The 25,689-nt window shown below is 45.2% G+C and overlaps 1 protein-coding gene across 3 annotated transcripts in view; it reads left to right on the top strand.

The window, feature by feature from the left end:
• TSHZ2 (teashirt zinc finger homeobox 2) overlaps window positions 1-25,689 on the top strand; it is a 422,054-nt gene that overhangs the window by 242,657 nt on the left and 153,708 nt on the right. The window contains exons 2-3 of one of the 3 annotated variants that reach the window (XM_023534073.1): window positions 9,661-12,727; window positions 14,658-15,068. In XM_023534073.1, the coding sequence (XP_023389841.1) occupies window positions 9,661-12,719 (3,059 nt within the window). In that variant the 3' untranslated portion in view covers window positions 12,720-12,727; window positions 14,658-15,068. Of the gene's footprint in view, window positions 1-9,660; window positions 14,626-14,657; window positions 15,069-25,689 lie in introns of those variants that run through there. The other 2 variants (XM_011365952.2, XM_023534074.1) reach the window with 2 other exon arrangements.

Genomic DNA, 25,689 nt, shown 5'->3' with positions numbered 1-25,689 from the left:
GAGGGAGTGAGCAGGAGTTACAGTGATCGGGGGGTGACCCCTCTGAGGACAGGCATTTGAGACGAGAAAGAATTCGACCTTGGAAAAAGGGGAAATCTCCCATGTAGGAGGTTTTCTTAAAGAAGGAAAGAATTTGGTGAGTTCAGGCAGCAGGCACTGGAATGCTGGCTTCCGCAAAGAGGGTAGCTATGGTGTGTACGTCTGAGATAGAAAACGGACAAGTCATTTCGGGTAAATAGAGCACGACTGGCCCCCAGTGGGAAGGACATAGCATCCACCTGAGGAGACATAATGGCAGCCTGGACCAAGGTGGTGGTGCGGAAATGGATGGCAGCGTGCTGAGTTGAGATGTATGTTAAAATAGCATTGATATTTCCAACCGGTGAATCAGATCTATAGAGTAAGGAAAAGAGAAGAATTCAGCATAGATTCTAGAGTGCAGCAGACCCAAGTTCAAGTCCCCATTCAGCTGCTTCTCTGGTGATGTAATGAACATTCTCCGCAAATCAATCCCATCATCTTATGTAAAGATGGAATTTGAAAGACACACAGCCACACAGCGCCGTTACGGGAATCAAGTCAAGTGATACGTAACAAAGAAATGAGCCCACCAGCTCTTACGCGTACATTCGCTCTCCATTGCTGTTAGCTGGGAGTATTCTCTTTTCAATAGTGAATAAGCTGCCTCCAAGCTGGGAGTTCCCGATGGCGGAAGGCGCCAAGGAAATGCTGAGTGGTTACTTGACTGAAGTGTTGATGAGCGGATGAAGGCCCATCAGAGAGCCTGAACCCACAGTTCTCCACGGTCCTCAGATTTGACCATGGTGGAAACCCAGCCCCACTCCTGGGTGGGAGACATTGAAAGGGTGGAAGGAATTCTCTACACCATGGTCCTCAGAGCCAGACTGGTCACAGGGAGGATGTCGGTGGAGAGCCAGCATGAGGGGGAGCTGGGAGGTCAGTATCTGTGCCATCACTCAGAGAACGAAAGAATCGCGGGGCGAGGAAATCCTTCTCTTTCTGAGGAACTGGCCACGACACGAAAGGTCTTCCTGCCTCGAACTTCTGTGATTCGGAGACGGCACAGACGGTTTGGCGCAGAAGCAAAGGCCAGATCGCCTTCTGACAGTGCCGATTTAGCTTCTCTGAGGGGACGGGTCTTTTTTTTCTTCCTTTCTTAATGGGAAGTGGTCACAGCCATGAACTTAGCGAAAGAAGTAGGTTAAAATTTGTCCGCTCTTGGCTAATGCAGTTAGACGTTTTCGAGAAAAGGCAATGAGAAGTGGTCATTATCCATTATCTGCATGAAATATTTCAGAGAAAGAAGCAGCCTTTGCCAAAAGAAAAAAAAAAAGAAAAGAAAAGATGTTTGACTTCAAGCCAGGCAAGAAGGAAACAAGATCACCTTTGAGCTCTGTGGGATGGCTGTGCTAATGATGTTATTTCAAGTAAAATGGGGATATATGTCTGAAAAAATACAGATGGTTCATTGGCTTCATATACTTTCTGAAAGTTGTTCTGGACAGTGATTCACTGGCCCTGTTCTTGGCCAAAAGAAAAAAGAAAAAAAAAAAAAGAAAAAAAGAAAAAGAAATCCCTCCAAACTTTGCAGCCTTGGAAAGAACTATGTATGTGTGAGTGTGTTTATATATCCCTATTTGGGGAAAATGTTTAGAAAATCAGTATGCACATTCTGCTGAAAATAGTCGCTACTGCTTGAAAACTCAAAGCCTGAAACTCGTGATTTAATTGGAAAGTCTCAGTCCTACTGGGTCGTTTCTTTGTCCCTGTTTCGTTTCACATTGTTTTATCTCTGCTCCTGATTTACGTCTCTCGTCGTGAGGATAATATCCAGATAATGATTTCGAAACTGGAGCTACCAGAAAGCTTACAAAGCGGCCCTCTCCTCAGCCTTTTCCATGAATATTTTCTCACTCTGCTTTTTTTATACTGTCACCAGGACATTGCCCAATAATAATACATGCCAGACTGAAATTCTAGGTAGCGGAGTATGAAGCATCTTTTTAGGAGACCTTCTGCTTTGAGCATCACTCATCTCTCTCAATGCAACGCCCAAGGCTTCCAACAAATGTCTTTTCTCTCGGATGGTAGCTTGCTTTATTTCTTGAAGATTGCAGACATTATCATTATGGGTAATGACCTAATAACTTGCTATTCGATATTTGCACGGAAGTTCCCAGCACACACACCACTGGCTCCTTGTATGAATGATTTGATATTAAGTAACAAACCCCAAACTGGAGGAAGCTCTCTTCTTATGTGTGACACATACAAAGCTGGTTCATCTCTAATGCAAATATCGTCTAAAAGCTGTTGGCTTGGAATAGGATTTAGGGATGAGAAAGAATGCCAGAGTCAACTGATTTGTGTGAGCTCACGTTGGAGGTCAGGACGTGTGGTGTTTAGGACGTGCTGGGGCAGGCTTGGGAGGTTCGGGCGGTAGTTCCAGAGCCTTGGCATTTTACCTACTTTATCATATGCGATACTTCTCACTGTGCTATCATGTAACTGCGATTATGATTCTCACTTTACAGATGAGGAAGCTGAGCCACTGAAAATGTCAGTTACTTTCCAAGAATCACACTTCAGCTGTAACTGGCAGGTCTGAACCGAGGCCGGCCTGATGCCAAGGCCAGTAGGGCTGCCCATCTCCTCACCAACAGATCAGCCCTGGAATCCGTGACCTTTATTTCTCTCTTGCTTGGTGTTTTCCAGTATAAACTGGGAGCAATTGTCTAAGCCACAGGCATTTCGTCTTCTGATCCTTGGAGAGGACAGGGGCGGGGACTCTCAAAGTCACGTTCCCTTTCCACAAAGGTGGTGCCCACATGCCCATATGAACATGGGCAGAGAGTACATTGGTCAGATGCCTCGGTACTAATTACAGTTTTGCACTTTGTAGCAGGGCTTCTCAAACTCTCCTGATCATGTGAATCCCCCGCATGATCAATATTCCGTAGGATGTATAGACGTGGGGTGGGGCAGCGTTTCTGAAGGGTCTCAGGTGATGCTGCAGCTGCTGGTCCCAAGACCACCCTATGAGTGGTGAGGGTGACAGTGGACTGTCTCCTTCATTTCCTCCTTTGTTCTGACAGAACCTGTCCTGTGAGGTAGTCGGGCTCGAGAGGATGACTCCCATTTGTGATTGACAGATGAGGAATCGAAGAGCCGATAGGAGAAAGTGCCAGAAAAGCATGCCTAGTCTTCAAACCCTCTGCTTCCCCCGGCTCCCTTGGTTCAGGGTTTGCAAACAGACACGTCCCAGACACATGTGGTTTCATCTGCACGGTTTGGCCAAACAAAATGACCGACGATGACCCCAGGCCTCGTGGCTGCTCCCTGAGTAGCAATCGCCCCCTTTCAAGGTGGCATGAACTTTCCTGTTACCCACAGTGCCTGGGGTCGCTCTCGCTGAGCGCCAGCCCTACTTCCTCACCTTTCCCCCACCTGGCTTGCTTTGCCCATTTAAGTCACCTGCCTTCCTCCAGTAATGCATGACCTTTTCGTGACCTTTGCTTCCAAGCCCGTGTCCAGCTTCTCTCCATCACTCATCCCTCCACCATCCTCGGCCTTTGGAGAACCACTGCGAAGGAAGTCCCAGTGAAACTTGACTAAAGTACCTTGCCTGTGATCGCTGCATAATAAATATTTCCTGATTAAATGAACACACACGTGGGCCATAAAAGGATGACAGAGTATTCACTTCCCCTGACTTAAACTAGCTTAGTCCTTTCTTGCTGATGACCAAGACATGGAAAAAGTCACAAAACATGATTAGAAAACAACTTTATAGTCCAAATTGCAGTGCCAATGGCCCAGGAAAGTGCCTGCAACAAGAACACATTAAGTAAATGGACTTTTTGTCTCACACAGACCCCACCTGTTATGCATCCATCGTCCATGTAAAACGTTCCAATTAACTGAATGGTCCACAGGAAATAATAAAAGGGATGTCGTTGTGTTTGACGACCTTCAGAAAGCTCTCCATCCATCTCCACAGAGCACTTAGGGGCTCGGGAAAAGCCTCCTGTCCCTACAGCCACTGCGTCCTCAACATTCCATTAGACAAAGAATTCTTATTTGTTTGGTTCCGACATTCAGCTAGAGGGGGGAGCAAGCCCTTCTCGCTTAATCTACCTGTACACGTCTCACCTGTGTTAATGAATTACATGTGATGTGGCAGGTATAAAGATCCATGTGCCGTGAATTTGTTTTTCCTGTTAAAATTTCTCCTGTTTAGCCCTGTGCACGAAGGCAGACGACGTTCTCAGGCTGCAGGGAGGCCGAGCCTCGGTTCATGGTCCCCAGATTCTCCGTAAAGTGAAGTCTGTGCTCGGGAGTGGTGTCCGGGATCCCCACAGCCCTCTGGCCCATCACCTCCTGAGACACACACTGACGGACCCCCTCAGCACAGACCCTGAGGGCCCCTCGCTCGGGGTCTGACCACCACTGAAATGTAGCTCAGCCTCCTCGAACTAAATACTCTTTACTTGGCCTGCCAACGAGAGTGCCAATTAGTGCCAATAATAATATACATATTAACAGAGTTCTAGACCACAGTCACCAAAACACTAGAGACTCGTGACAGGGAGACCCACCTCCGTGTCATCCTTTAGTGTACCTACTGGGTACATGGCAAGACGTTTTTGCGATCCCCTCATTTACTGCGGCATCTTCATGTGATTTTTAAACTGTCATTTAGTGGGGTAGATTGGTGAAAATGATTCTGTCACGAGCAGATATGTTAAATTGAGTCTTGGTTGAATTCTGGTTTAGTTTCTGAAAATCAGCCTTTGTACATTTTATATTCTCAGATTATAATTGTTCCGCGTCTACTGCCACTTTAAAAACTGTCAATGTTTTTACTGTAAATACTTTATTGTGGATTTTCAAGGCAACTACAAAAATGTACGCCTAGCAAAAATCTGATATCTAGCATCATGCCACCCGTGAATTATTTTGCACAATTTCATTTAAATCATTCTGACTAGACATTTTTGGAACAATTGAGGTGGTAATTTTTTTTAAAAAAAAAATGTTTCTCCTTTTCTTAATCTTTGATATAAAAGGAAATTTCTAAAATTTAAGGATTTATTTCTGAATTTTACTCATTTGTACTAGGGCAAAAATTTGCAGCATATGTAATATATTTTTCCAATGACATGTCTCCTTTTTTAAATCAAGAATCCCGGAGAAGACCATCCTAATATTTGTGTAACGTGTATTGGAACAGCTAATGAACATTATCCAAGACAAAATTAGCCCAGGCTCTCAAAGTTCCCATGTGTGAATCTTTTTTCGAATCAAAGTCTACTCACATTAAGAGTATTTTCTGACGCTTTGCAGTCTTCATACGTAAATGTATAAATGCACAGCTCAGGGATTTCTGGCTGAGTTTGCACAGAGTTGTTCTGGTTTTATCATTGAGAAAAGTTACTCAGGATGGTTGTCATTCACACCTGATCTACGTTGGAGATGAGGGGCTTTACCCATCACAGGTGCCAATCACACGGCTGAGCAGCGGAGACAGAGTTCGCGACTGGATCACTCCCGTTTCGTCGCATGATCTGTTCACTCAGATAACGTGTGGACGTCGCTCTGTGCCAGGATACGTGCTGCGCGCTGGGAGAGGCAAGGTCTCTGTCTCCGTGGGGACGGACGATTTATGTTTATAACTGAGTTGGGAGAGAGTCGATCAAAAACAAGATTTCAGAGCACAGCAAGTGCGAGAGGGATTTCGGTAAAAAGCTGATGCGATCTACGGTTGCACAGAGAAGGGCGGACTGGTCACGGCAGACCTCCGAGAAGGAGCCACTTGAGGCGAAACCTGAAGAATGAAAACGAGTCGACTCCGGGAGGGTCCAAAGGAAGAAGTTTCTAGGCAGGGAAATCTGCAACTGCAAGGAGCCACAGTCCAGTAAAGGATGGTCAGGTGCAAGGAGCAAAGGTCGGCTGTCGTGCCTTTGGCAGGGAGAGCTGGGTGAGCGTGACAAAGCAGAGGGCAGAGGACAGATCCTGCCAGCTCCTGTCCGTGCTAAGGGTTTGAATTTTATTATAAATGCAGCGAGAAGACAGCAGGAATTAAAACAGAGCCATGTCCCCACCCAACGCCTTAGTCTAGCAGCTCTTTGAAAACCAGGCTGGAGCCATTGGTCACCCAGGAAGAGCGGTGGCCCTGGAATAGAAGAGAATCGGTCCCCTGAGGCAGTCACTTAGACACAGAACTGACGAGGTTGGCTCATGACTTCGCCGCCCTAGGAATGGAGAAGCTCCGTGTGGCTAGAGCCAGGCAGTGGTCAGGGACAAAACGAGACATTCAGGTTGGAAAGGGACCCATTTGATCTTTAACCCGGAATCAATAGGGAGGTTCTATGGGGAACAGTCTTTTCTTATTGTGTCTTGGCGTAATTTGCCATCATCTTCTTTTGCTAAATAAGTATTCATAAGAATAAACTTGCCACTCATCCACTTTACCAAGATTTACACATGAAGCAATCTTATTAAACACATCATCGATAGAGAGAGAGACAGATACTCATTATATACCCACATCCTCCCCATCCTGGCTGTCTTCGCTCTCTCGCCTCGGCTGCCGGTGGCAAACAAAAATCACTTAAGTCAAGTGAGCAGTTTTAAATGTATAATATTAAAACGCGTTTTTTTAAAAAAAACTCCTTGGAACCCTCAGCCATTGTTAAAATACACTGACTTTGATGGACGCTTTGGCACTTTTTTTTATGAGCCTTTTCAATGCGTTACCTTATCGGATGCATGAGATTTAGTCTGTTCTGCAGAAGAAAACAGACAAAAAGGGTCTCTCAGCACGAGAAACTCTTCTGTAAAGGTTATAGTAAACATGTCAATGCCTAATTAAGCAGAAAATTTTATCTGTATTGTGGGGGAGGCATTCGCTGTCTCCGACTTTTCTTCTGGGGAATCCATTTAGAAGGACAAAGTAGATTGCGGAGCCGAGCTGGTCCGGAAAGAGCTCTGCTTCCAAATGTCAGCAGAAAAAGGAAAAAAAAAAAAACCACTCTTTTTCCCTCATGCAAAAATGACTATTGGCCGGGCAGTTTTTGTGTGTGTGTGTGCATGCACGTGTGTGTGTGTGTGTGTGTGCGTGTGTACACCTGCACGCCTGTATCTTTCCTCAACACATATACAAAATAACATGAATCACTTCCAGGCGTCCTACTAAGTGCCCTGTGCTAGGCACTGAAAATACCAAGACGAGAAAACGTGGCAACACCCTTAACCGATTGCGATGACAGAAAGTGCTCTTTTATTCCCCCAGATGTGTTCACGTCTGTGTGCGTGTGTGCACGCGCATATGTGCACACGCACAGGCAGTTTTCTTTGTTGCTGTGATTAAATTCCCCATATTTGGGGTGACCGTATCTCGGTTGGCCTGGGACAGTAGTCCCGGCTAATGCATGTTGTCCCAGTGCATGAGTGATAAAGTCCCTTTAATTCTCAAAAGTGACTCTGTTTGTTTGATGAAATTTGCCTGATTCTTTGAAAGTATTTTGGTTGGCTCAATAGCGCTTCGTTCATTAATTTTGTAACAGACGTTCTTGAACTTAATTGTATGACTCTTTTTGCAAACATAGAAATTAGTCCGGGAAAAAGAAAATGTGGCGAAGATGGCAGGGGTGGTCTAATTCAGTCACTCGGTTATTTTAAACGAAGGGTTTTCTTGCGAGTAGTGACCACGTATTAATGGTTGTTTGACTAGATCGAGTAGCTTTTGTTTCTTCAAATCAATTTATGGAACTAGAGACCAGCACACCAGTTTAATGAAAAATCCACTTGTCAGCTCGCTGGGAAAGCAAAAGCACTACACCAATAGCAATAACATAATGAACGCAACCATAGAATTGGTTTTTAGACAGAATTTTTACATTTCATCTTGTTTTATGGCATCATGCCCTTAAAATCAGCGGTTCTTCTACCCAGCATTCCCACAGTTCTTTCCTCGAGGTAGTTATCCATTTAGTGACATTCCAGTGAAATTCCTCTGATTAACCTTTAACTTCTGAGTCTCTGCAACATTTTCTTGCTTTCTTATTCATTGGGTTGGTAATAGAGAGTAGAGCCCAGTGGTTAAGACCATGGATGTTCTCATCAACGACTCCGTAATACTAGTTGTGTGGCCTCGGGCAAGTTTCTTAACCTTGAAGCCTCAGTTTCCCCACCTGTGGAATGAAAATAATAGCAGTTTCTGCTTCATGTAGATATTAGATAAAATGAAAGACTGCATTTGCGGGGGTTAGCACGGTTCTTAAGAGAGGACAATGGCTCAGTAGCTGGGGCCTTTGGAGTTTCCGGTTTGGGGCGCCAGCCGCTTTTCTTCTAACAAACCCCCTTCTCTCCTACGTCGCCACCTGCCTTGCGAGACAGACCTCCAAGGCATAATGACTCCTTTCCGTTCCGATGAATGGAAATAACAGCACTTTAGAGTCTCTCCCAAGTACCTACCTACACTGAGAGGACAGGTGGACGCTCATAAGAAGAATATCGCATGTGATCGTGCCGGCCTGGCAAATCTAAGGCCGAATCTCCCTTGCTTTGGTGTTTCTTTGGTTGCATTTTATCCACGTGGCTCTGAAAAGGCCAGGTGAAGAAAACGAGCACATAGGCGTAAATAGTCCCATTCCTCATCTCCATTGATGGATATTTGCCCGTTAATTCCCTTTGCATCCGCTCTCTCGTTCCTTCATTTTCCCTGTGCAATTACTGGTCCTAAATCCTTTCAGAGAAGGGAAAGCATGCATCCCCAATAGCATTTTGCATCTACAAATCAAATGTATAATTGGCATCTCATGACGGGTCCCCACAAATCAAAGTGCATTTGAAATTACAGGCACAAGATCTAGAGGGAATTTTCAGCCTTGTCTGAAAAAGGTCTTCATAAACCTGTTTGAGAATAATAGGATAGTCCCCAAATCTCCCATTCTAGTGCCATTTGCTGTTATTTTTAAATCATTATGTTTGCTGAGCTTACATAATTTTTTTGGCTATCAATGGAAGGGCTTATTCAATACTCCATAATCTCTCTCCCCGCTGTGTGACTCTCTACAAATAAAAATCTTGTAACAAAAAGACACTGGCTATCACCAATGTAATGGCTATCCGTCCAAATTACTTTTGAGCACTCAAAAACGATTTATTAGGATGATGGTATGTCAGTATAGCCAAATGTCTTGGTAAACCTACCATGGAGATGCCAGGGGTCACGTCTTAGTTTTCCTATGAGCCAACGTCCTTCTCTGTGGAGATGCGTCTTTAATGGGACTTGAATTTCAGTCCAACTTTCCTGCAAGTCATACGCGTGAATTTAGCGACCGCCCTATTACGGGAGTATTAGAGTGATAGTTCTTAAACGTGAAAATTATTAACTTGGGATTCTAGGCATTTGCAAAGAATTATGACTCCTGCCAATTATAAAGGTGGGGGTGGGTGGGCCTGAGATAGCACAAAAGACACCATTTGGCTTTCTCCTGTATCCATTGCTCACAGTTCATACAAGTGTAGATTAAATTGCCGTTCAGTTTGATCTGGGAAGCACTTAGACCGAGAGAGATCGAGACCGAATATGTAACCTGCCACTATTATTTCATGTCTTCTCTTCTCCTGCAGGCTACGCCCAGGAGGAACCGCTGAAGGAAGAGGAGGAGATAAAGGAAGAAGAGGAGGAAGAGGAAGACAGCGGTTCAGTAGTTCAACTTCAGAGCAGCAATGAGCCAGGAACGGACGAGGAGCTAGAAACCGGCCCGGAGCAGAAAGGCTGCTTCAGCTACCAGAACTCTCCAGGGAGTCACCTGTCCAACCAAGACGCCGAGAACGAATCTCTGCTGAGCGATGCCAGCGACGCCGTGTCGGACCGTGTGGGTCGCGACGCCGTGGACAAGACAGCGAGCGCTCACCCCAAGCTCCCAAATGAAACCCACAACTGCATGGACAAAATGACAGCCGTCTACGCCAACCTCTTGTCTGACTCCTACTGGTCGGGCCTCGGTCTGGGTTTCAAGCTGTCCAACAGCGAGAGACGGAATTGTGACACCCGAAACGGCAGCAGCAAGACCGATTTCGACTGGCACCAAGACGCCCTGTCCAAAAGCCTGCAGCAGAACCTGCCTCCCAGACCTTCGTCCAAGCCCAGCCTGTTCAGCTCGGTCCAGCTGTACCGGCAGAGCAGCAAGGTGTGCGGGACGGTCTTCACCGGGGCCAGCAGGTTCCGGTGTCGGCAATGCAGCGCCGCCTACGACACCCTGGTGGAGTTGACCGTGCACATGAACGAAACGGGCCACTACCAAGACGACAACCGCAAAAAGGACAAGCTTAGACCCACGAGCTACTCGAAGCCTCGCAAAAGGGCCTTCCAAGACATGGACAAGGAGGACGCTCAGAAGGTTCTGAAATGCATGTTTTGTGGCGACTCCTTTGATTCCCTCCAAGATCTGAGCGTCCACATGATAAAAACGAAACACTACCAAAAAGTGCCTTTGAAGGAGCCAGTACCAACCATTTCGTCGAAAATGGTCGCCCCGGCCAAGAAACGCGTCTTCGACGTCAATCGGCCATGTTCCCCCGACTCGACCACAGGCTCGTTCGCAGATTCGTTTCCCGCGCAGAAGAACGCCGGCTTGCACCTGTCCTCCAACAACCGTTACGGCTACCAAAACGGCGCCAGCTACACCTGGCAGTTCGAGGCCTGCAAGTCCCAGATCTTAAAGTGTATGGAGTGCGGGAGCTCCCATGATACCTTGCAGCAGCTCACCACCCACATGATGGTCACGGGCCACTTTCTCAAGGTCACCAGCTCGGCCTCCAAGAAAGGGAAGCAGCTGGTGTTAGACCCGCTGGCCGTGGAGAAAATGCAGTCGCTGTCGGACGCCCCGAGCAGTGACTCTCTGGCTCCCAAGCCGTCGAGTAACTCGGCTTCTGACTGTTCGGCCTCCAGCACCGAGTTAAAGAAAGACAGTAAGAAAGAAAAACCAGAAGAGCTTCACAAGGATGACAAAGTCATGAAAAGCGAGGAGTACGAAGACCCTCTGCAAAAGCCTTTAGACCCTACAATCAAATATCAGTATCTAAGGGAGGAGGACTTGGAAGACGGTTCCAAAGGTGGAGGGGACATTCTGAAGTCGTTGGAAAATACCGTCACCACCGCCATCAACAAGGCCCAAAACGGGGCTCCCAGCTGGAGCGCATACCCCAGCATCCACGCAGCTTACCAGCTGTCGGAGGGCACCAAGCCTTCGATGCCGCTCGGGTCTCAGGTCCTGCAGATCCGGCCCAATCTCGCCAACAAGTTAAGGCCGATTGCACCGAAGTGGAAAGTCATGCCGCTGGTTTCTGTGCCCACGAGCCTGGCCCCGTACACTCAAGTTAAGAAAGAGCCAGAAGACAAAGACGAGGTCGTGAAGGAGTGTGAGAAGGAAAGTCCCCAGGAAGAGGCGTCGTCTTTCGGCCACGTCGAGGGAGATTCTTTCTCCAACGGCGAAACCCCTTCTGAATCCAAGAAGGCCGAGCCCGGTCCCCCGAAGGAGGAGGACAAGCCAATGAAAGAGGGCGGCGAGAAGGAGCGGCCCCAGCCCTTGGAGCCGGCGTCTTCCCTCGGCAACGGGTGCCCCCTCGCCGGCCACGGCGCGGCCCTGCCCTGCATCAACCCACTGAGCGCCCTGCAGTCCGTCCTGAACAATCACCTGGGCAAAGCCACGGAGCCCTTGCGCTCTCCGTCCTGCTCCAGCCCCAGCTCAAGCACAATCTCCCTGTTTCACAAGTCGAACCTCAACGTGGCGGACAAGCCGGCGCTGAGCCCCGCCGCCGCGAGGCCGGCCAGCGTGTCCAGGCGCTACCTGTTTGAGAGCAACGACCAGCCCATCGACCTGACCAAGTCCAAAGGCAAGAAAGCCGAGTCCTCGCAAGCACAGTCCTGCACGTCCCCGCCTCAGAAGCACGCTCTGTCTGACATCGCCGACATGGTCAAAGTCCTCCCCAAAGCCACCACGCCGAAGCCCGCCCCCTCCTCCAGGGTCCCTTCCCTGAAGCTGGACTTGGACATCAGGCGCGTTGAGGACGTCTCCAGCGAAGTCTCGACTTTGCACAAGAGGAAAGGCCGGCAGTCCAACTGGAACCCCCAGCATCTCCTGATCTTGCAGGCTCAGTTTGCCTCAAGCCTCTTCCAGACCTCGGAGGGCAAATACCTGCTGTCCGATCTGGGCCCACAAGAGCGAATGCAAATCTCCAAGTTTACGGGACTCTCGATGACCACGATCAGCCACTGGCTGGCGAACGTCAAGTACCAACTTAGGAAAACGGGCGGGACAAAATTTCTGAAAAACATGGACAAAGGACACCCTATCTTTTATTGCAGTGACTGTGCCTCCCAGTTTAGAACCCCTTCTACCTACATCAGTCACTTAGAGTCTCACCTAGGTTTCCAAATGAAGGACATGACCCGCATGGCAGTGGAGCAGCAAAGCAAAGTAGAGCAAGAGATCTGCCGGGTGTCGTCGGCTCAGAGGTCTCCGGAAACCATAGCTGGCGAAGAGGACACAGACTCTAAATTCAAGTGTAAGTTGTGCTGTCGGACCTTTGTGAGCAAACATGCAGTAAAACTTCACCTAAGCAAAACGCACAGCAAGTCACCCGAACACCATTCTCAGTTTGTAACAGACGTGGATGAAGAATAGCTCTGCAGGTATGGGCTTGCTCCCAGTGGTCGTGACAGTGGCCTTGGGAGGAGTTTCTCGAAGGGAGATGGGTCTGTATAGAGGCAGCTAATGTCTCCTCGTACCAAGAGGCCAGTAGCTTGCTAGAATAGGACTTATTTTCACGAAGACTAGAACATGATAAGTTAAGTCCCAACCCTTCTCTCAATTTCTCCAGCGTAGACTTGGGGAGTAGAACAACATGCGTTTAGAGAGGCGGACTTCACAGATTATTGCTTCACGATACGTGATCCCCTTAGTCACCCAAGGCCCAGCCAAGGCTGCACCTCATTTTAATTAATTGCTAACTTCTCTCACGGTCCCATTTCACTGCCCCGCTTTCCCATAGTAATGCAAATGACATATGAAGTGATTTTTTAAAAAAAAAAAAGAAGAAGAAGAAAGATTGTAGAGTTCCTGGGGGCAGCCACTATAGAGAGATTTCTTAATCAGCTCATAAATAGTTTAAAGTTGTCTTTATCATTATTAATTGTAATCAATGCTTTTGCAGCTGAGTGTCAGCAATCGCTACTCTCCACTCCCTTTTGCCTGTGTTCTCCATTAGGTTTCTTACGAGAGAGCATCTGCCCTGTATTCAGACGGTAGGGAAATGTTCTTCTTTGTAGAACGGGGTGAAAAAGAGAGGAGGCTTATTTTCCGCTTTCACCTTTTGGTTTTCCTTAGGATAGGCAATTGCCAGAGACGCCTTTAACGAAGATAGATGCAATGCATGCCTTGAGATTTTATTTTACATAAAGAAACAAATGACTTTCTGCACACCCATTGCCAATGCACAGGGGTCCCACACCTTCAAGATAATTTGCACCGTGTATCACAGAAGTTCGATGCCTTGTAGAGTCATCGGTACCCAGAACGTCAACATCACCTCTAGGGAAGAGGATAGAGACCAAGGTCAAACACCTTCACAGACTGTCACACTGGCCATTTTCAAATATTTTCAGGGCTGGGTCTTAACACATCCCTTCCACTTCTCTTTTTGTATCTTCTCTACTTCCTTTTTCCCCCCCTCCAGCATAATACCCACCCCATGTGCTAGGGACCCTCACACATATTCAGGGTGTCCTCCACCTTGGATCACACCCCAAGATGAGGACCAAACCGGACCTAAAGCTTCAGCACTTGCCAGTCCAGTTTATGTCATGCTACGTTACAGATTAGCTCTTTTGATTAATTCATAATAAGATAAGAACAGCTAATAATAACTTAACATAGAAGTCGTCACCAACTAGTATGGTCAAAGTATTTGTTTTTAAGTAGAAGACATTCAGATCAAGCCACAGAGGTGTGAGCGCTAGCAGGGATGCAGATGGAAAGACGTATCGATATAGTGTGGTTTTGGGCTCAGTTCCCAACAGGTAGGGAGATTTACTGAGTGTGAGGATGGTCAAAATAAAATAAAGGTTAAAACATCTGATCTGGGACTTTTAGTGAAAAGATCTAAGAGCTTCGGATAAAGTGGGACACCATCCTATAATTCGAATGGCTATCTGGATCCAAATGAAGACTATTGTTTTATTTGCATGTTTTTATCGTGATAATTAAAATGTGTTACTGCCAGATTCATCTCTTGCTTTCCAAGCATGATTTGTTCAGCTCACACTATTGAAAGGAAAGCTGAAATGCATCTATTGAATCTACACGTGAGCTTGGAGCTTGGCAAAACTATTTGCTATATAACATTTAAATTTTATGTAACATGTTATTATGCTTTTCTGGTCTTTAAAAAAAAAAAAAAAGGTGGATCTACCCAAAATATCCTAAGATAAGAGAGATGTTTACAATCCCGTAGTGACAGGTCCAAACCGTGGTGAAGAAGACAAATAGGTAATGTTTATTTGTGCTACAATAAAGACCAATTTTCCACCTGTTAGGTCTGTAATCATTTTTTTTTTTTTTTAGTTAATGCCAAAATCACTGCCAAAACATTGCAATGTGTAACTAGAGAGAGGGGAGAAAAAGGAAGCATTAGTCAAAATCTGAAACATGCCTACCTGTTCTAAGGAAGCAAAGGTAAACCAATAATTTGGAGAAAACCCATACAACAGATATTTAAAAATCTATTAAACGCGTGGGTAGGAGAGCTCTTTTTCTCATCTCTCTGCATTTGTACAAGAATAATATTTCTCGTTTGGACCTTTGAAGCACCATATTACGGTTATTATATGAAACCCAAGCTCTATCCTGATATAGACACCGTGGTGCTGTGATTCTGAGAGAGGATTGCAGGAAAACAGGTTCGAGTATTTGGGACTCATTCAAAGCAATGGGAGTGCATGTGAGTTCATGGTGTGGGTGTTCGGTGTGTTTGTGATGTTTTAAACAGGTTCCAGTCTACCAGAATGGTTCCCACATTGGCACAAAGGTGGCTTTCTGATTCCTCGGCCACCTAGAAAAGAATTCCTGCACCCATGGGTCCTCTTTTAGAACAATCTTTATGCGATACCTTGATCACTGCTTAGAATTATGCATCTATGTTTTTAAATGATCAGAAGGTGAGATCACTGTTATCTGGAGCTCTCATTTTAGTCAGTATGTGTGATAGCACAAATCGTACAAACTGGCATGATGTTTTAGAAAGCATGGTCAAGATTTTATGGAACACTTGGGAGCTTTACCGTATCTACATTCTCTATACAATGCCAATTTTGACCTGAATTTTCTTTCCTTTCTTGGATATGTCTTAAATCCTGAAAAACACTCAGCCAACTATTAAATGCAACTTTTTGTTAAAAAATAATTAAGAAATACTAAATGTGCCTCCCTCTTTTAGGAAAGATACAATCTTAAACAATTTCAACAGGTATTTGTATACACCTTTAAAAAACACATGCTCTTGAATAACAGAAATTAAACAAAGAGCAAATCAATGAGTCTAACATAAGTAAGGACTCGAAATTATAATCATTAGTGTGTGATATAATGCACAAGTTTTAGCAGCACCCCAGTGTTGAAATTGGTGGTGGAAACGAATTCTAGGCCAATAAGCTGCCACCTTTGTTGTGGATGATTCTTTTTATAAAAACTTATGTTCAAGGTGAACAGCATGTAAGGTTGCTAGATAAAATATAGGACATCCATTTACGTTTGAATTTCGGACAAATGACAACTAAGTATTTAGGATAAGTATGTTCCAAATATTGCATGGGGCATATTTATACTAAAAATAATATTCATTGTTCAGCTGAGGTTCAAATTTAAGTAAGTATTCTGTAATTTGATTTGCTAAATCTAGCAACGCTAATAACATGGATTATATGGCAGTCTGGATGAACAAAATGGGCTGGACTAATTTTTTTTCCAATTGCAGTTGTCATGCAATATTATATTAGTTTTAGGTGTAGAACGTAATGATTGGACATTTTTATAACTTACGAAGTGATCACCTTGATAAGTCTCGTGCCCATCTGACACCATATGTAGTTATACTGTTACTATTTCCTATGTTGTACTATTCCTGTGACTATTTTTTTACTATTGTTTTAGTAATTTTTTAGTTTTTCAATTACAGCTGACAAGCAATATTTTATTAGTTTCAGGTGTACGACATAGTGATTAAACATTTATATAACTTATAAAGTGATCACCTTGATAAATCCAGTACCTATCTGACACCAAACATAGTTATTTCAATACTGTTGACTATTTTTTCTATGCTGTACTTGACATCACCATGATGATCTTGGAACTACCAGTTTGTACCTCTTAATTCCTTCCCCCTTTTCACCCCTTCCCCCAATCTCCATCCCATCTGACAACCATCAAAATGTTCTCTGTATCTATGATTTGTTTGTTTGCTTATTTTGTTCTTTAGATTCCACATATAAAATGAAATCATATGGCATTTGTCTTTCTCTGACCTAATCCACTCAGCACATACCCTCTGGGCCATCCACGTTGTTGCAGATGGCAAGATTTCATTCTTTTTTATGGTTGAGTAATGTTCCATTGTGTATATGTACCACTTCTTCTTTATCCATTTATCCATTGATGGGCACCAAGGTTGCCTTTGTTTCTTGGCTACTGTAAATAATGCTGCAATGAACATGTGGATGCACACGTCCCTTTGAAGTCGTGTTTTGGATTTCTTTGAATAGATACCCAGAAGTATTACTGGGTCCTTCTTTGTCTCTTGATATAACCTTTGTTTTAAAGTCTGTTTTGTCTTTTATAAGCATTGCTAATCCCTCCTTTTTTTGTTTCTTTATTTCTGTTTTCATGAAATACTTTTTCCATCCCTTTACTTTCAGTCTGTATGTGTTTTTCGATCTGAAGTGAGTCTCTTGTAGGTAGCATATGTAAGGAACTTATTTTCTTATCTATTCAGCCATCCTACATCTTTTTATTGGAGCACTTAATCCACTTACATTTAAAGTAATTGTTGCTAGATATGTAGTTATTCCCATTTTATTATTCACATTTTTGATGTTTTTTTTTTTTTCTTTTGAAAGAAGTCCCTCTAACATTTCTTGATTTGGTGATGACGAACTCCTTTAGCTTTTTCTTATCTGGGAAGCTCTTTATCTGTCCTTCAATTCTAAATGATAGCTTCTCTGGATAGAGACATCTTGGTTGTAGGTTCTTGCTTTATATCACTGACTATTTTGTGCCAGTTCTTTCTAGCCTGAAAAATTTCTGTTGAGAAATTAGCAGACAGTATTATGGGAGCTCACCTGTAAGTAACTAGCTGCCTTTCTCTTGCTGCTTTTAGGATTCTCTCTTTCTCTTTAACCTTTGCAATTTTAATTATGTGTCTTGGTGTGGGCTTCTTAGGGTTCACCTGGTTTGGGACTCTCTGTGCTTCCTGGACTTATATGTCTATTTCTTTTACCAGGTTAGGAAACTTTTCTGTCATTATTTCTTCAAATAGGTTTTCAATTCCTTGCCCTCTCTTCTCCTGATACCGCTATGATGCGATTGTTGGTACACTTGATATTGTCCCAGAGGCCCCTTAAACTTTCCTCATTTGTTTTTTGTTTTGTTTTGTTTTTTTTTTTGGATTCTTTCTTCTTTTTGCTATTCTAATTGGGTTTTCTGCTACCTTATCTTCCAAATCGCTGATTCGATCCTCTACTTCATCTGACCTACTGTTGATTCCCTCTACGGTATTCTTTATTTCAGTTATTGTATTCTACATTTCTGACTGGTTCTTTTTATATTTCCTATATCTTTGTCGAAGTTCTCACTGAGATTGTTGAACATCCTTATAACCAGTGTTCTGAATTCTACATCTGGTAGATTGCTTGTCTCCATTTTGTTTAGTTCTTTTTCTGGAGTTTTCACCTGTTCTTTCATTTAGGATTTGTTTCTTCGTCTCCTCATTTTGGCAGCCTCCCTATGTTTGTTTCTATATGTTAGATAGGGCTACTATGTCTTCCAGTCTTGGTAGAGTGGCCTTAGGTAGTAGATGCCCTGTGGGACCCAGTGGCACAATCTCTCTTGTCGCCTGAACGAGGTGTTCCAGGTGTGTCCCTTGCATGATCTTTGGTTGCTGTTTGCACATCAGCGGGAGGGATTGACCCTCAGGCTGATTGGTTGTGAGGACTGGCCGTGACTACAGTGGAGAAGCTATGGTGCAAGGGCTGACCCTATAGAGCAGGATTTACTTTAGCAGGGCTCTGGTGCCTACCGAATCTGCCCGTTGGGTGTGTTGTTTGTGATTAGATGGTATTCTGGTGTGGCCTGAAGCTGGCCACCGGGTATGTTGGTTCTGGGGCCTCTTAGGAAGGGTTCTAGAGAGGCCAAGTTCAGCCACTGCCTGCACTCTGCCCAGGGCCACTTGATATGAGCTACACAGTGATCTGCAGATGGTTGCCATTTGTGCTGGGTTTGGAGGTGCCTAGGGGAGGCTAAGCTGTGAACTGAGGCTGGTTGTCACTTGTGCCGGGCATTGGGCTACTGAGCAAGAGCAGTGGGGCATGCTAAGGCCAATGCTGCTTATTTGGAATTTGTGCAACTTCGAGAGGTTTTAGGAAAGTCTGCAGCACGATCCAAGACAGGCAATGTGTATGGAAAAGCCACAGGAAGCGGCTTGGGTGGGCCTACATGTTCGGGGCGGGGTCTTAGGGAATCATCTGGGCGGGGCGACTTGGGTCAGCCAGGCTGATGGAGACTCAGATATGGCGGCGGCCTGTGCTTGCGCCTGCACGCTGGGCGGGAGAGGGCTCAACCAAGGAACAAGGCTTCTGCCAGTACTTCTGCCTGGGAGGAAGCCGCCCCTCCAGCCCTCGCCCTGAAGCCCGACAGCTCAGCTCCTCCCGTGTGTCCCCGGCACCTTTCAGCTGCTGCCTCAGCGCTGGAGCGAGCGGGCAAGTCGCTCAGCGGTAAGTCTGCGCGCGGGTCTTTTAAAAGGAGCCTGGGACTCCCGCCGCCCTCCGTCTCACTCAGTCACAATCTCTGCTGCTTTATACAGCTAGAATTCATGGGGACTTCTGTCCCTGGCACTGGAACCCCGGGCTGGGAGCCCGGTGTGCGGTCGGGACCCCTCGCCCCTCAGGGGGGACGCCGCAGCCGAGATATCCCTCCCGGTTTTTAACCTCCAGACACAGGTGTGGACCCGCCTGTTCTGTGTCTCCGCCCCCTCCTACCAGTCTCAATATGGCCTCTTCTGTATGTCCCCAGTTGTAGGACTTCTGTTCAGCCAGATTTTGAGTGATTCTCAATGACGGTCGTTCTGTAGGTTAGCTGTAATTTTGATGTCGTCGTGTGAGGAGGCAGGCACCACGCTTGTCTGCTCCGCCATCTTGACCGGCTCCCAGTGACTATTTTTATAACTGGCAATTTGTACTTCTTAATCCCTTCACCTTTCCCCACCAGCCCTCCACACCCTCCTATCTGGCAACCATCAATTCGTTTTTCGTATCTGAGTTTGTTTCTGTTTTGTTTGTTTCATTATTTTATTGTTTAGATTTCACATATAACTGAAATCATATGGTATTTGTCTTAGACTTATTTCACTTAGCATAATACCCTCTAGGTCTACCCATGTTGTCGCAAATAGTAAGATTTAATTCTTTTTAATTCTTATTTATTCCGTTGTACATATGCAGCACGTCTTCTTTACCCATTCGTCTATTGATGGACACAGGCTGCTTCCATATCTTGGCTATTGTAAAATAACATAGGCATGCATACATATTCTTGAATTAGTGTTTCTTTGGATAAATACCCAGAAGTAGAATTGCTGAGTCATACGGTTGTTCTAGTTTTAATTTTTTGAGGAACCGCCATACTGTTTTCTGTAGTGGCTGCACCAATTTGCAATTTCACCAAGAGTACGTGAGGGTTCTCCACATCCTTACCAACTCTTGTTTTTGTGGATTTATTGTTGATATGGGCTGGACTAATTACTGTGTATAAGAGGCATCGACCATTCCTTCACCCATTAAATAAATCTTCCTTCCCTCCCTCCCTCCTTTCCCCTCTTCCTTCCTCCCTTCCTTGATGACTTCCCTCCCTGCGTTCCTTTCATCCTTCACGAATGCTCGTTGTGCTTTTACTAAGCACTAGCCTCTATTTAGCAATGAATATATAATGGTGAACTGACAGTTGTGCTGACTATAATAGCTAAATGTGCCGGGACAGCAGCAGGCACTTCACAAACATGATTTCACTTTCTTTTCACAAACAATCCTATGAGGTAGAGGTTGGTGCAATCACATTGCAGGAGAGGAGGTGGAGGCAGAGAGATTCTGCATGAATTCTCCAAGTTCCCACAATCTCTGAGCCTCACTCATTCATTATCGCCCGCCTAGAAAGCGCATGGCAGAAACGTAGATGGCTGGCTCTGGGCTAAATGCTGAATGGGGCACACAGGAGGGCATCTACCCAGTCCCCAGGAAAGTGAGGAAGGGAGTGGTGCTTTTTGGAGTCAGTGTGATGGTAGCGGAAGATCTCTGGCTGCCCAGGCTCTCAAGCCCCAGTTCATATACTCTCTCTGATGTGCCGCGCTTCCGCGTCTGTAAAATGTGGATATAGGAAAGTCGTGAGAATTAAGTAAATGTATGCAATTTGTTTCCATGAAGTCTGGCATGTGGTTCACAAGAAAAGTTAGTCTAGAGTCTCGACAGGCCCCTACCATATTCTTCAGCCTCACCTGAAGTATATGAGACTTGTAGAATCCTCTCAGGTTGAGCTAATTAACATTTGGGCAGGTATCCCCATGGAAACATCAACTCGCTATTTGATTATAATGATGGCAATGACAGCAAAACTATTACTCGTTGGCCTCTTTCTACAAGACGGATGTAGTTATTCGCATCATCCTGATATTGCAGAGAGCTCATGATTTGTTCAAGAACACACAGTAAAGGCGGGGGTGAGATTTGAACCCGGAACTGCTCAACACTCACCAACTTTCTTTCGGCCTCTTGGCTTCTCCTCCACCTTGATTGATGGCTTCTGGGTGCTACTAAGGCTAGACGTTCACTCCCAACAGGACAGCGAAAAGGCTACAAAAGGTGGCATAGAAGCTGAAAATACAAATGAGGTGCCCTCCTTGGCCTCTTGGAAGCTACAGATGCAAACCAAATACTGCCACTCGAGGGCTGGGGACTGACCTTCAGAATGAAGCAAAGCATCCTCATTATGTTAATTTCCTTGCTCACTCAGGTAATGATGCATTTACCATATAGTGTCGAACCAAGAATGAGCCAAATTCCGGTGAAAATATATATTTAAGGATTTTTTTTTTTTTAATCCTCATCCTGACTTTCCGGAATTTGTTTTGGGGTAGCAAAATGAGAACTGGGAAACAGGGTCAGCTGTGAGACTACCGCCTCTCTAACACAGCAAGAAACAAACGTGTCGTCTCTCATTTTACCCAAGCGATCAGCTGCCCTCCCTTCTCGCATCAGCAAATCTCCTCTCCCCCTCGCTGGGACTTCTGAATGCTCAATCCTGACATGTATAATTTGGTGCTTTAATATAGAGTAACATTATTTTTCATTTACTCCAATCTGCCATCAGTATCATCTTTTCATTTAACCAGATGCAATTCTTTTTTCTTTCGCTAAATTGAAAATCCATGAGCGACAGGGAGTGCAATGTTTTAATTAGCTCATATTTTTTATATGGATTTATGTCTTTAAAATACATTTGTGTAATTCTTCAGCTAAATTAAAAACGTCTTTCTGTGAAAGTGAGGAGGGGAAAATAAAGAGCTAAACTGTGTCATTAGCTTAGGTAGATACAGATACAGGGCGGGACCTAGGGGAGGGACACCCATGATTGCTGGAGCTCCTGCTTGGGCCGATTTTGAACTTGCCCTTCATTTAAAGAAGTCTTTCCCTATAACGATTTCTCAAAAACGGCTTCAGGAAGGATTTTTTTTAAGGCCCCCTTGAAAGTAAACAAGCAGTTACCTTCAACGAACTAATTTGAAACCAAACCAACTCCCAAACAAAACAGAAAAAATGAGATGTGATAATGATAAACAGTTTTCTCCTGCATTTCTCTCTTTGTCTCTCTCTCTCTCTCCTCTCTCTCTTTTTTTTTTTTAACGATCAAGTTTAAAGCTTTCCACGGTGCTTTTTTTCCTACGTTATAGGAGACAAGTGACATTCTGTGGTAAATGGGAGAAAAAGCCATGCAGAACTGAAATCTCTCTAATGCGTTGACACCAACTTGCCCTCTATTGTTGGGAATAAGCAGGAGCTCATGATTGTTCATCAAACGGCTCCTAATGCAGTTAAAGCATTCAGCTATAATTTCTCCTTGCATTTATAATTACTGTCATAGACTGCACACCTCGGTGAGCAGATTAAAGCTATAAACTATTTAGCCGCGGCTCTAAGACGAGGAAGTTGATTTGTCTGGCAGGAGTTATTTGTTAGGGAGCTTGACACTTCACATAAAAATGACTCAACTTGATGAAGAACAATGCAGTTTTAGCAATGCAGGGATTTTAAATCAGTCCCGACGCCACGCCCTGCAAGAATCGCGGGGCAGTTTGTTAAATGATATGTGGGCCACGGAGAGAGTGGAGTGAATGCGTTAAGGGCCCTGAAACAGAAGACGATCTGGTGTGCAGTCTCTCCTGTCTCTTCCTCTGGAGGAGCAGGAGTTGGTTAAAAATCAGGGCATGTCATGTTCCCCTATTACATCCAGTGTAAATGTTACAGGAGGCTCACCTGCAGGAAACAGATGCCAGGAGCCAAGGGCGCACGTCACATTTGGGGATTTTAGAAAACTTGGTGCTGCTGTTGAGAACGTTCACCTCCCAAAGCCCAGGAAGCCAGGGCTGCGACGGGAAGCGGTGACGGCGATCTTTCCTGGATGCTCTTTATTTCTTTGTTTATTTCTTGGTGTTTTCCTTGTAGGAGGCATACGGTATATTTAGGCATGGAGGACATTCGGATTGGGCTAATCTCCTAGTGATGCTGTGAAAACTCAGAGAAACTAAGCCGTGTTCAGACTGATAAGAGAGCCTCGTACAGAGCGAGTAGCAGCAAACGCAGTCACCTTTCCCCCGCCTCGGTCTGTGTGCGGGGTGAGGCAAGATAACATTCAGGCAGCGCTCAGCACTGGACCCGGCCCACAAAGCAAGTGCTCAATGAACTTCACCCTCCTCTCTCTGTTTCCCGCCTCGACCCCCTGCTTCAGAAAATCCCCTTTTGTTGTTTGCTTAAGGCCAAAATCAAGATGTAGGATGGGTTGCGCCATTTTGTTTGAAGAAATTAAGGAGAGACTATAAGTACAGATTTAACTAAAACAGCTCTGAGCAGAAAAACGGAAATATCAGGTGGTGTTTGGGTGCCTCTGAGAAAGGATGGGATATAGCGTTAACCTGTATTTCTTTCCTCTGACTTCGCCTTTCCCTCTCTGCCACCAGCTCCCTTGAAAATTTCCACTTACTATAGTCCCAAGTCACCAGTGCTGTGCCATGCTCAGCAAGGTCTTCATTAGAGTTTTCAGTGCAAATGATGCTGATGCTGATGGTGGTGGTGGTGGTGATGCCGAGGATTAAACGTGGGAAGGAAATGAAGTGCTTGAAACAAAGCCCGGCTCTGTCCCCTACCACTGCCGTCCTTGCCGTCATTAATATTGACAGAGCACTAACATTTATTGAGCATTTACAGTGTCCCAGCTATTGTACTAGGCCCTTGATATAAATTATCTCCATTAATCTTAATTCTAAACTCTATGAAGAACTATAATTATACCAGCTTACAGGTGAAGAAATCAGCCCTCAGAGAGCTTAAGTGACCAGCAAGATCACACAACTAGTAAGTGGCAGACCTGGAACTCAAGTGTGGACAAATGAATGATGTACTTCCGGCCAGAATTTTGGCCAAAACTTTTCCCAAGACCTTTCTTATGTCCCTTGGGTTCAATTCTATTGGGTGCTACACAAAAGGATGAGACATGAAACCTGTTCACAAGTTAATTGCATGGGAGAAAAGATGATTGGGGGGAAAACAAAACAAAACAAAACAAAACAAAATGTTTAAAACTCCTAAGCCCAAATCATTGACATAGGCAACTTTCTACCACTCAAGCCCTCCAGCAAATTGGCACTTTCAACGTGCATGGCTTTATCTGGTATTTTTTCATCTCCGGAGAAAAAAAATAATGTTTCAGGTTATGTTGTTTTCAATGCTACATTACTCGATTTCACAGTCAAATAATTCTATTTTTGTTCACCAGAGGATTTTGTCGTGTTTAATTGTTTATTACTCCCTCCTCCCCCCATATTTGCTGGAGCCTCCACTTCCCCCTTTGCTGCCTCCTTCTGGTTCCCTGATGTGCAGTAACCATGGAGATGTGTCCCTATTGGATAGTGTTTGCTCTGGCTTAGAAGTCGAAGAACCAACCAGGACCTCGTCATTCCAGAAATGTAAGAGGATGAAAAGTGGGAGGACTTTGCAAGTGGAGGAAAGGCCCGTCATGAAGTCTCAGGAGAGGGGGCGCTTACTGATGCCTAGAAATCCCGTGAAGGAAGCCCACGACAGCTAAGCTCTGTGGGGAAGAACGTGGGCTCTGGAACTGGGGAGGCCTCGCCTCAAAGCCAAGTCTCCACTTCCTAGCCGAGGGACCTCGGGCAGGTCACGTCACCAGTCTGAACCTCTTCTGTCAAATGACTGCACGCAGGCCGGCCTCATATAGTGTTCCTGGGATAAACTTCGAGAAAACCTGTTGTGTCCTCCTAGCATGATATCAGATACATGGGAAGCCTCAATTAAAGAAAGCTTCTCATAATTGTTAAAATACAGAACTCCTAGAATCGAGGTGGGTTGAACACGTCTCACAATTTTAATAATGCAACAGCAGCGATTATAACGTGTCGGAACCAAGTCACGTTTCCTGCCTCGGGAACCCCCATCTGGGAAAGACAAACATGAAAATATTCATTAACCATGCAGTGTTGTTTGTCCAGGTTGTGGCTGGTGCCACAACTACAGTGTGAGATCAGCCCTGCACTCGAGATGCTGCCAGTTCATCACAGAGGACAGACATGATGCCCAAACCCCAAGCCGCGCTCAGGGCAACGATGCAGAGGAGCTGGCCAGGCCGAGGTGACGGGCAAGAGCCTGGCGGAAGCGGGGAGTGCGGAGAGCAACGCCTCGCAAGTGAAGAGGACGGATGGTCCGTTCCAGAAAATGCACGTCGTTCAGCACAATTAGAGCCCGATTTGGGGGAGAACATGGCAAGGGAGGAGGCAGAGCAGGCAGGGAGGCTGATGGCTGTGCATATGATGGCTTCTACTTGGGTACATAAACCTTGTTTCTTGAGCCTCGTAGAGACAGACGTTCAATAAAAGTTTGCATTATCGAAATATTTAAACACTGTTTTCGTGAAGTTGACTTACGGGTCTGGGACCTGGGAGCACTGGACATCTGCCTGAGTCTCCAGTTTACTGGATGTGGAGTTGCCTCCCACCTCTAAGCTCCAGGAGCGTGGGGCTTAAATGCCCAGACACAGACTCCATAAGTAT

Source organism: Pteropus vampyrus, unplaced genomic scaffold, assembly GCF_000151845.1.
Source record: "Pteropus vampyrus isolate Shadow unplaced genomic scaffold, Pvam_2.0 Scaffold117, whole genome shotgun sequence".
Taxonomy (NCBI): Eukaryota; Metazoa; Chordata; class Mammalia; order Chiroptera; family Pteropodidae; genus Pteropus; species Pteropus vampyrus.
The sequence above is the reverse complement of the archived record's forward strand: the minus strand, read 5'-3'. Positions and strand labels throughout refer to the sequence as shown.